The sequence below is a fragment of the Phodopus roborovskii genome, unplaced genomic scaffold (genome assembly GCF_943737965.1).
Source record: "Phodopus roborovskii unplaced genomic scaffold, PHOROB, whole genome shotgun sequence".
Lineage (NCBI taxonomy): Eukaryota > Metazoa > Chordata > Mammalia > Rodentia > Cricetidae > Phodopus > Phodopus roborovskii.
In genome coordinates this window covers 22,873,977-22,886,517 of record NW_026125397.1, presented here as the reverse complement: position 1 = coordinate 22,886,517, position 12,541 = coordinate 22,873,977, and the positions used below count along the sequence as shown (strand labels likewise).

General features: G+C 39.3%; 1 protein-coding gene across 1 annotated transcript in view; it reads right to left on the bottom strand.

Annotated features, from left to right (window-relative positions):
- Positions 1–12,541, bottom strand: part of Rev3l (REV3 like, DNA directed polymerase zeta catalytic subunit) — a 133,915-nt gene that overhangs the window by 73,616 nt on the left and 47,758 nt on the right. The window contains exons 3-5 of the mRNA XM_051175551.1: positions 10,441–10,515; positions 8,077–8,237; positions 1,192–1,288 (exon numbers count right to left, since the gene is read on the bottom strand). Of these exons, the coding sequence (XP_051031508.1) occupies positions 1,192–1,288; positions 8,077–8,237; positions 10,441–10,515 (333 nt within the window). The remainder of the gene's footprint in view (positions 1–1,191; positions 1,289–8,076; positions 8,238–10,440; positions 10,516–12,541) is intronic.

Genomic DNA, 12,541 nt, shown 5'->3' with positions numbered 1-12,541 from the left:
TTGTATTTTGTCTTGTAATTATTTCTGTAACTCCTTAATATTTAGAAACCTAAAGGTTATTTAATTTTAAAACATGTGACATTTCAATTTTAAATTATTTTATAATAACTGAATTTTTAACTTGATAACATACAAGACCTCAATTTAGATTGCATGACGAAGATCAATACTGGTAAGAAATATAACCTGCTTCAGATCCCTTTTATTAGTTAGGTAATAACTATGTATGTTTCCATGGGCCGTTTTTAATTTTATTTTTAAAACTACATTTAACTTTACATTATGTGTTATATTGTGCAGGTGTGTGTACGTTATGTGTTACATTGTGCAGGTGTGTGTACGTTATGTGTTACCTTGTGCAGGTGTGTGTACGTTATGTGTTACCTTGTGCAGGTGTGTGTACGTTATGTGTTATATTGTGCAGGTGCGTGTACGTTATGTGTTACATTGTGCAGGTGTGTGTACGTTATGCGTTACATTGTGCAGGCGTGTGTACGTTATGTGTTACATTGTGCAGGCGTGTGTACGTTATGTGTTACATTGTGCAGGCGTGTGTACGTTATGTGTTACATTGTGCAGGTGTGTGTACGTTATGTGTTACATTGTGCAGGTGTGTGTACGTTATGTGTTACATTGTGCAGGTGTGTGTACGTTATGTGTTATATTGTGCAGGTGTGTGTACGTTATGTGTTATATTGTGCAGGTGTGTGTACGTTATGTGTTATATTGTGCAGGTGTGTGTACGTTATGTGTTATATTGTGCAGGTGTGTGTAAGTTATGTGTTACATTGTGCAGGTGTGTGTACGTTATGTGTTATATTGTGCAGGTGTGTATACGTTATGTGTTATATTGCAGGTGTAGTGTGTGCCATCCATTACATGTAGAGGTCAGGTGACAGCCCGTGGGAATCTGTTCTCTCCTTCTACCGTGTAGGACCGTCAGATCTGGCAGCAGGCGCCTTTACCGCTCGCCATGTCCCCGCTCCCACCCCTTCACCTCCTCTTTAAACGTATGAATCCCTGTTCTATACCAATACAGAGACTTGTGTCTTTATTTTTCTTCATTTTAAAACGAGGCTTACTTTTAAAAAAATGTTTAAAAGAACCAATGTAGTAACAGGTTGAGCTGTAATGGTAACCAACAATAACTGATCACACACGTAAAACTTTCCTTCTCTGGCATCGGCTAACCTTGGTATTTCATCTTCTTCCCACCTAAATAAAGTACCAGCAGAGGGATTTCCGGATAACTGGTCCTTGAATGATCCAGCTGCATGTGCTGTATCACCTAGAAAAAGAAAGGTACATTTAAATAAACTGTCCTTTTAAACTTTTTATTTTATGTAATAAATCCATCTACATATTTACTCACAGGAGACAGCGTCTCATTACAAAGCCTTAGCTGACCTAGAACTCCTCATGTAGACTAGGACAGCCTCAAACTCACAGGCCTGGCAAACAGTGTACCCTGAGTGCTAGGATTAAAGGTATGAGCCACCATATCTGGGAAATTACATGCATAATTTGTACAAAACTGTTCTCTTTGTAAAATAATTTGCAAATCATGTAAAAGTACCTAAAGATGTTTAGATTCACTGATACACAGGGTTACACATGCACAGTTGAATGAAGTAATTCCAAACTAAGAGTAGAAAAAAAAGGTTTACAATTAATTGACTTGAGTAACAGTTATAAAATTTCATAGTATAATAAAAGTATATATCGAAATGTTCGGTTAAATGTAATTAATATCTCATTAAAAATAAAGAACTATATTTTTAGAGTTCAAACTGCTACAATATTCTGAGCCTCAATAAATTTCAAGTGGAAATTTGGCAGGAAACTGGAAATATATTTTTATCTTAATGTACAAACAAAAGCACACAATTTATTCCAGAAATAACACAATTAGTGATATGATACATTCTTCTATTCAGTGAACGTATGTTTTACATTTTTAGTATCTATAAATAAAGTTGCTACAAAAACATTCATTCAGATTTGGTGGGTTTACACTTTAAAGCACTTGAGCAAGCAACAAAGTGAACAATGGCTGAGTCCCAGCACAGGTACAGTTAATGCTGTGAGACTATGGAATTGTGCTATTTCACATTTGCCATCAGCAATGAACGAGCGTTGCTACGGTTTAACACACAGGCCAGCATTTGTTATCATGAATCTTTTGAAGTGTGGCCTTTTACGACATGTGTGTAGAGTAGATCTCTCTGATTTTAATTAAAACTTTCCTATTATATAATTGTTGCAGATTTGTTCACACTGTCACTCTGAGATTGCCAATAAAATTAAACCTTGAATCAGAGGGCAGAGTCCATGTTAGGCTGACCAGCATAAACCATGGTTTTCGGAGGACCCAGAATAAGACAGAGAATCACAGAAAGGAATAGGGAGGGGCTTCGAAAGATTCCAGGGCCTTTTCCATCTAGGAAGGTGGGAAGGCAGGGTCAGCTGATCGTTGGTTTTTCTGTCGCTCATGCATCTATCAGGTATCTACTTCAATACCTGACTCCTGAGAGTTTTTACTAATAAAAGAATAATCTGAGATAAATACTTCATATAATGTTGAATATCATCTTTTTGTTGTGTTTGCAATAAACTTTAGGGGAAGGAGAAATGTGTTTGGGGCTTTTGGCCATGTTTAATTAGATGGCTTTTTAAATTGATTTTTCAGAAATCTTTAAATATTATAGGTATTTTATATATTAAACCTATAAAACACAAATATATTTACACTGAGACTTTTATTAAAAAAGGATTCACGTGATATGAACTTGTGCTCTCTCTCTCTCTCTCTCTCTCTCTCTCTCTCTCTCTCTCTCTCTCTCTCTCTGATTCTCTCAATTCTGGTTACCTGTCTCTTGCCAAAGCTTGCCAGGGATAGACACCTCCCCTTGGCCTGTCTTCCTCCCTCCACCAGAAGCCCTTTAGCTACCACATATGACCCAGAGTCCCAAAGCCTCGTCAGCTGCCTGACTGGGACCCTTCCCTATCTGCCTTTGAGATTCAGGACCAGTCCAAAATAACAGGAGAAACTTTTCCAGAGAGAAGTGTGAGACGGCATACTCTAAAACCAGATTGCACAGGAAATGGAGCTCTGAACACTCCTAGGAAACGGCCCACTACTAAACACTGTAAACAGCTCTGCTAAAAGAGGGTGACAATACAAAAGAAAGAAAAGAAAAACCCAATGAACAAACTAACTCCACAAATACAACACAGAAACAAAAGTAATGCAAAAATCAAAAATAATATATCACTCCCAAAACACGAACATCTCATCGTAATGAGATAGAAAGTAGCATGGAAGAAACCACCATGCAAACAACTCAAAGAAGAGAAGACAAATGAGTGAAATAAGTTAATCCAAGTATGAAAAAAAGTTTGAATTTTTGAAGAAAACAAAAACTGAAATGATGAATGAAAATAAAAACATAATATTTCAAAATCTATGAGTCACAGTGAAGCCCGGTCTAAGAGGAAAGTTTATAGCAACTAAGTACCTATATCAAAAACTTCACCTTTAACCCCAGCACTTGGGAGACAGAGGCAGAGGGATCTCTGTGAGTTCAAGGCCACCCTGGGCTACATGAGAGTTAATCAGTCTAAAAGAGAAACAGAGCTCACACCTTTGACCCCAGCACGGGAGAGGAACATACGAAGGAGGAGAGAGGAGCAGTTAAGGCACTGTGAGGTCGGCGGAGTGTAGTCTGGAGACGCAATCTGAGGGCAGGGTGACCTCAACCTGCTTTTGGTCATGGCCTTTCACAATAGAAAACAGACCAGGGCACTACAGTAATAAACCCAGCATGGTCTGGGTATAAAAACAGACACACTGACCAATGGAATAGAAGTGCAGGCACACAATACAGCCACACTCCTACAGCCACCTTCCTTTTGACAAAGAAGCCAACAACACATTAGAGAAAAGAGCATCTTCAACAAATGGTGCTGGTCAAACTGGAAAACTACACAGAGAAGAATGAAATTAGAACCTTATCTCTCACCCCACATAAAACTCTACATGGACCAAAGACCTGGAAATAAAATCTGATAGCCTGAGCCTGACTAAGGAAAAGGTGGTTTAGGTGGGGGGGGGGGGGGGGATTATACACTTGAACTCACTGACACAAGGAAAGACTCCCTGAACATAGCCCCCAAAATGTATGCATGAAGAAAGGAAATTAATAAATGGGATCTCATGAAGCTAAAAATAAAAAGCATCTGTACGGCAGAGGACAGCATCACTTTCGGTGAAGAGGTAGCCTACAGAATCTGAAAATGCATTTGCCAGCTATACATGCTACAGAGGGTTAGTTCTAGAATATACAAAGGATTAAAAATAATAATACTACTACTACTAAACTACAAGAAAACAACCCAATTTAAAACTGGAGAATGGAAATAACAGTGTCCTCAAAGGAAGAAACACAAATGACCAAAATATTTTTAAACAATGTTCAGCAACCCAACTCTAAGAGAAATGTAAATTAAAATTACTCCGAGATTTCATCTTACTGCAATCAGAGTGGCTAAGGTTAAAAAACAAACAAACCAACCACAACAACAAAATAACAGGCCAGGTGTGGTGGCAGAAGCTCCGTAATTCAAGGGTTGCCAGTTCTAGGGCAGCCAGGGCTATGGAGAGAGACACTGTGTCAAAAACAAGCAACAAATCCTGTCAGGGGTGTGGGAAAGAGTAATTCTTACTCACTGCCCACAGTAAAGTCACACAGCCGCCATGGGGATTAGTGCAGATAGTGTAGAAGTTCCACAGAAAGCTAGAAACACATCTACCACATGGTCCATCCAGCTATGCTACTGCTCAAGACTCCATATGTCCTACTATAAAGACATGGCCCATCTATGTTCATTGCTACACTATTCCTAATGGCCAGGAAATGGAAACAGCCTAGATGTCCATCAACTAATGTATGAATGGCTAAGAAAAATGTGGAACATTTACACAATGCAATATTATTCAGCTGTTAAGGAAAATGAATTTGGGACAGGCATTGGTGAGACATGCCTTTAATCCAACACTCAGGAGGCAGGCAGATCTCTTGTGAGTCTGAGGCCAGCCTGGTCTATGGAGTTAGTTCCAGAACATCTAGGACTATTACACAGAGAGACCCTGTCTCTAAAAGCCAAAAAAGAAAAAAAGGAAAAGAAAAATGAACTTCTAAAATTCACAAGTGAATTATAGGGAGCAGGGGAAGGTCTGCATAAGGAGTCTAATGATAATGTATTTTCACATGTATTCATTCTCTTGAGAACTCAGAGACCAACTGGCCTATGGGAAATTAGCAAAGCCATTACCCATACAGACCAGGCTCAAGAGGAACGGCAAAGCTTTCTCCAGGAGTCAGAGTAATTTTATAAAAGACTGACAAGTGTGTGAAGAGGCAATTACAACTTCCTTCTGGAGGATGTTTACAGCCTAAGACTGCTCCCTACAAAGACCTCCTATTCAGACTGTCTAACCCTCCCCCACTGCTGAACCGAATAAACATGCTGCGTTCCCATGGTGATAGTGGTAGGGGGTGACAGGGTCCCACCTGATCCCAGCTTCTCTGTACCCTGTCTGTCCTTCTTCATCGCCTCAATGCCCTAAGCCAAAGTTCCAGGACCCAAAGCCCTTGGGGCACAGCAATAAATGGATGGAGCTTAGAACAATTATTCTGAGGTAACCCTGACCTAGAAAGACAAATGTTTTCTCTCATTTGTGGACATTGGCATTGGATCTTCAGATGTTTTGTTTGTTTTTTCCATTTGAAATACCAACAGAGGCCAGGGAATTAGTAAGAGGCCACGGTGGGGAGGGACTGTGCTTGGGAGGGAGACAGAATGTGAGGTACACCATGTTAAAGAGAAACAGAAGGAATGCTTGGAGCCGGAGTGAAGCTTCCACCATAGCCAATGGGAGGGGCTATGGGGAAATGTCTTAGTCTCTGTTCTATTGCTGTGACCAAGGAAAACTCTTAAAATAAACCTTTTAACTGGGACTTGCTTACAGTTTTGGAGGACAGTCCGTTATCATCATGGCAAGGACATGGTGGCATGTAGGCAGACATGGTGACGGAGAAGTAGCTGAGAGTATATCCTGATCTGTAGGCAGAGAGACACTGGACCTGGCATGGGCTTCTGAGACCGCAAAGCCCACCCTAGTGACACACTTCCTCCACCAAGGCCACACCTCCTGACTAGTCCAATCCTATCAAAGAGTTACATTCCCTGGTGACTATGAGCCTATGGAGGTCATTCTTATCCTCACGGGGAAGGATAACTAACACCGAAGATATTTCAGAAAGTCACGTAAGGAGCTTCCTGAAATACACACACACACAAATTCAAAGAGTCACTCCATAACAGGGCAACGGTGTCCGTACTGCCACCAAATCTGGGGAATAATTCCAGAGCGTTGCAAAATGATGGAAGCACACTCCCAAGGGATGTTTGAGAGTCCCCTAAAAACTGTCAGTGTTTGTGACATGTATTTGAACCATAGGGTACTTACTGCCAATGCTCCTGATTACTCTCTAGAACTGGAGGGTTAAGACCCTATTGCTAAACATACCATATACTTGACTCCTAAACACAAAGGGAAATCAAGCCGATATCCACCTGGAAGCTATAGCTCCGCTGGCTATATTGTGTAGCATTGCATTTATAGCAGTCAAGATGCCGTATGTAAAAGATCAAGCCAGACAAAGTTCTAGCACAGACAGGAGGGTCAGCTATCTGCTTGCAGCTATGGGGTTATTGGCACTGACAGCTGATGGGGATTGAAGAGTCAGCTTCCTTTAAAGGTGTGATCCCTAACAGGTTAGCCACACCCCAGTGAAGTACATGTGTAGCATAAACTGTACTTGATGAGATGGAAAAGGAGGACACAGAAATGGAAGGAATTAAACCAAAGGAGAATGGTTGGTAGAGATAAAACTGCTGATCTCTGGGTGAAGAAGTATGACAATTAAGTAAGAAAATGTGAAATCAGAAAGCACATTTTGGCCAAAAGAAAAATGCCCATTTTATTTTGTTCTGAAAGAAACAGAAGGAGATTTAACTCAGTGGGTGGAGTGTTTGTCTGCACAAGTGTTGGGGCATGAATGTGAATACACACTCACTCTGTCTCTCCATCCCCACCTTTCTCTCGTAAGCTAGACCACTGAACCTAAAAATTTACTTCCAAGTATGTGCTCAAAAGAAAAACAGCAGTGTTCAAAATAGCACTGTTAAACAAGAGTCAGAAAAGGAAAGACCTCCAAATGACTATCAACTAACAGAGACAAAAACGCATATTATACACACCAAATTATTACTGTGTCACTAAAAGGAATGAAGGACTGATACATGATACATGTATTAGCCTTGAGAATATTACAGCAGGTATAAAAATTATTTTTCCATAAGTAGTATAATTCTATTAATAATAAATATGCACGATAGGTAACTATACAGAACCAGAAAGTTGACTGTTGATTACTTAGCAATCATAGTCCTGGGAAGCTTGTAGATTAGACGACTAAAAGTATAAAAAGGTTTCCTTCAAGGTGAAAAAAATATCTGAAATCTATGCTAATGCCTGCATAGTTCCAAAGAGATGAAAAACCTTCAAGTTGTCTCCTGAGGAATAGGTGAATCATATACCATGTATATTTCAGCAAACTAGTAAAATGCCTTTATTATTATTTTAAAGACTTATTTATTTTTATGCATATGGGTATTTTGCCTGCAAGTTATTTCTATTTACCACTTGTGTGTTTGATGCCTGAAGAGAACACCGAATCCCTTGGACTGGAATTACATATCGTTGTGAGTCTGAATGTGGGTGCTGGGAATCAAACTGGGATTCTCTGGAAGAGCAGCCGGTACTCTAACCTAATGAGCCATCTCTCCAGCAACAGAAAATGTCCTCTCAAAAACTTTCCACACTGTAAGCAGCCCTTTTCATTCACTGCCCACTCAGCATTCATTTCTCAATACATAATAGTTTGCAGGTCACTGGTTACATAGCACCTGCTTCAAAGCCTTAACCTCAACTTAAAAAATTAACCTTACCTTTCCTTCTTGCTTTTCGGAACTTGACAGCAGCCAGGTTTATTAAATTCATCCCATAAAGATTGTAGTCGATGAAGAGCTGGAGGAGGTAGGGGATGTGTGCCTCATGAGGCTGGTAAAACTTATTCATTATGGCTCCACTTTGTAGAAGTTCACATACCCTGAATTAGAAAAAGAAAGTCATGGGATTATGTTCTTTAAAATATAAAATGAATCAGTGTCTATGTAAGTAAAGAGAACAAAAAACTAATACACAAATTTTCATTTCAATTTTTCAAGTAATTTGTTTAATTTGAAGTAAAAAGTTTAAATCAAAGTTTTCAAGTAAATAAAATGAAATTTTCTCAATAAAAAATAATCTATGGATTAAAAGGGAACAAAATTAAAACCATTATAAAACCTTAAGAGAATAGACACTGGGCCCAGCAGGGCTTGCCTGTAACCCGCCACCCGGCATCCAAGCTGCAGCGGTGGGGGGGGGGGGGGGGTTGGGGGGGGGGATGCTGTGGCCAGTCCAGGCTTCCCGACAAGACCCTGTCTCAAATCCCCAAGAGGGAGTTGTTTGTGTCAGCCCTTCCAAAAGTAAGGAAAAACCAACAAATTCTTTTTTCCCATTTTTTTTTTTTTAAAGAAAAATTGAGCAATGCCATCACGTAACTTAGGACTACAGTAACTCCAGTTTCAGGATCAAACACCCTCTTTTCCCCTCAAGTACTCTATGATCATGTGGTACACAGACAAGAAAACACACACAAAACAAATTTGAAGGAGTATAAGATAGTACTGTGATAAATTATTTTTAAAAAGGAAAAATGACTGATGCTTACTTTCTGACCACTGAGTATGTGAGAGATGATAATAATCCCAACAATGGTTCTTTTGTATTCCATGGTTATAAGAAAAGTGAATAAAGGAAAACAGATACAAAAGACCTTTCTTGGCATAATTCTGGGAAACTATTTTAGTACTTAATAGAAGCTATTTTGGGTAAGGCAGGGGTGTGTTATACAAAAACTAGTTTTTACTTATATATAGAAGAAAATAACTATTGGAATTAGGGCACTCTGTCTCTGACTGATACACACACACACACACACACACACACAATACATATACACACGGTGATATTTTGTTTATGCTACGACAAATACAGCTTGCCTAAAGATCAGAATACAGAGCTGAGCCACTAGTTAGCCATAGAGGCCAGCAGTGCTGGCACACACCTTTAATCCCAGCACTGGGGAGACAGGCGGACCGATCTCTGTGAGTTCAAGGCCACCCTGAGCTACACAAGATTGAATCTGTCTAAAAGAGAAACAGAGCTCGCACAATAATGCCAGTACCTGGGATCACAGGCCTTTAATCCCAGCACTAGGGAGGTGGAGACAGGAGTGATGTGGCTGGGCAGAGAGAGGAGTATGCGGTGGGAGGAGACAGGAGCTCAGCAGTCTGGGGGTGCAGTCTGTGGACAGGGCTACCCTTTTTGGTCTGAGCACACTAACAGAGGTTAAGAACTCTAGAGGCTGGCCTCTCTGCTTCTCTGATCCTTCAGATTTTACCCCCTGATAGCTGGCACAAGTTTTTATTATTAAGAACTTAGCGAAGTCATGCAACACACACACACACACACACACACACACACACAAATTTGGTATTTAATTAGTTTAATTCAGAGCAAATCTTGTGTCTTTGGTTGTTGTATCTCTTATAGTTCCTTAACTCACTGTAGAGAAACATTCAACTTATATCTTACCAAATGGTTAACTTTTGGAACTCAGTATTAATTAGCTGAGATACTCTTCCAAATAAGAAAATCAATCACTCATCCAAAAGGCCATTTATATTTTGTTACATGTACATTTAAAAACCTTGAGCACTTACAATGAAATACATGTGTTTGTTTCATTCCGACTTTCAATAACATGGGTTCTAGAACAACTAGGAAAATAAACTAGATGCATTAGACAAATTAAGAGCAAAACAAAAAAACTCAAGATATGAAGCAGCTAGGAAGAAGTCAACAAGGCGCCTCCTTACTTTTGCAAGTTTCTCCTTGCTTTGAAATCAAAGGGCTATCTGCCTTTTAGTTCTGAACATATGGACTGGTCAACAAGGCACTGACATTATATCACACAGCTATCATCTCTCCTTACACGACTCAACAGACACATTACATCTAAGACAGAAAAGTAGACAGAGCCCATAAACAAAGGACCTGTCGTTGACATATTCTTCGTACAACCTGAGTGACAGGACTCTACATTCTCTGCTATAATTACACAGCCTTCCTTCTACCTTTTCCTCGTCCTCACTAAAACATTCAAGTCACGGTCATTGACATTTTGGTCTCATTTGTCTCTGTACCTTTTCACCATTGCAGGGTTGTAAAGATAGATCTTCATAAAGTGTCTTTCCTTCTCATGATAACCATAGAAAGGCCTGAAAAAAAGGAAAACATTTAAAAATACTTTGTAATCGAGAGATGAAACAATGAATTCACTGTCCTAAACAGGCTCAGCTGGCCTAATTCAATCTTCAGCAGTCACTTAATATTATCCAAAACACATTTAAAAAAAAAAATGCCTCATGATCTTTCAACTAACCCTATTAGAGATTTACATACATGAAATGCCAAAGTATTTTTACAAGATTTAAAAAAAAAAAAAAAAAAAAAAAAACACCTGCTTTGACTAAACTAGTGAACAAAGAGAACAGTAGAGCATCTCTAACTGGGAAAATAGCTGGATAGACCTTTCTGGAAAGCCATCCTTCAGGGTCCAATGAAGTCACGGATACAGCTCTCAGGCATGGATAGTAACACTCATCTGTGTGTAGTCCTTAAACATGGACATGCATCCTCAACTAGGCATGCTATACCCAGATGAAGAACCAAGCAGTCCAGCCCTATCTTGATCTTGAAAAACGTAAACACATTTGTAGCTGGGCCCAACCTAAGGGAACTGCTTTTTGACTGGCAGTATAATCCCACAACCACTGCAGCCTACAGAATCTTACAGATATTGCTAACCCTGATTATAATGGGGGAGGGGGGAAACAAGCTGACTATATACACAAACTCACTAGAACACAAATCAGCATGGCATATCCAACCAAAATGACAGGAAAGTCTCTTACGACTAAAGCCACCCCACAAACTGGCACAGTGAACTAATTCAGCACACACACACACAAATACCAGCATAAAGAAGTATGAAGGTGCTTTCAAATGAACACAGTAATTATCTAGTAGAGTACAAAGAAGGAAATGAACTAATTAGCTAGCAAAAAAAATCTAGAGAATGAATTTTTCTGAAAAATTTCAGGCACTATTAACAAAAAACAGAGAATTAAATGAACCTAGGAAGAGAATTCAAGGGATAACTGTCAAATTCATAGAGGCTCGGAAACTAAATTTAAAAACTTAAAAAAAAAATAAAATTATTAAAGAGATATATACTGGAAATATTTTTTAAAAAAATCTTGAAGGCAAAAGCCATAACAAATGAAGTTGAGTATCTAGTTGATTGAGAACCTCCACAGCAGAACTGAGCATGTAAAAGAATTTCTGGGCCTGAAGATAGGTCTTTTGCAATAATTCAGCCAGGTTTTAAACTGTAAAAGGTGTTGACACTGAATTCCATTGAGCAAGTCAATATTCATTTTTATGAGATTTCAGAGTAGAAAGGAAAATGCATAGGAAAAATACAGCAAACAAAGTAAGTGATTAAAATTGTTGTAATTGGCCAGGCAATTGTTGAGCTTAAAGGGTACATGATACTGATAGTCACATCCAGAAAGCTCAAAGGACTTCTAAAATATTTTATTTAAAACACATCTCTCTGAGGAATATTATAACCAAAATTCTCAAAACCCAAAGACAAAGTAAAAAAGTTAAAAACAAGAAAAGAATTAAGTCATTGGAATAAAAGCAGAAATCCCAGTAGAAACAGACAGAGGAGAAAGAGATGTGATCTAACTTCTGGAAAACAAAAACAAAAACAAAAACCCTGCCCAACATGAGCATTCTACCCAGCAAGGGTTGTGTCAGGGCACATTTGGTAAGTGCTTGTGTGGTATGTGCGAAGCCCTGTCCATGTTGTATCTCCAGCACCACACAGGCAGACACAGGAAGGGAAGGAAGGGTACAGTGAACAGAAAGCAGGATGGAATAGAGAAACCAGAGGGCAACTACAACAAATAAGGACTGTGTGCTGTCCTCAGTCTCTCCAACAAAACCCAAAATAGTGCAGATGCTTAAAGGAGAACAGAGTAAAAATACTGGGGCTGGGCAGATAGTTCAGTGATTAAGAATGTGTATTAATCTTGCAGAGTTTGGTTTCAACTGCCTGAAACTCCAGCTCCAGAAGAATCCAATGCCTCTGCAGGTCCTCGCACATGAATACACACATGCACACACACACACACACACACACACACACACACACACACATTAAAAAAATAAATC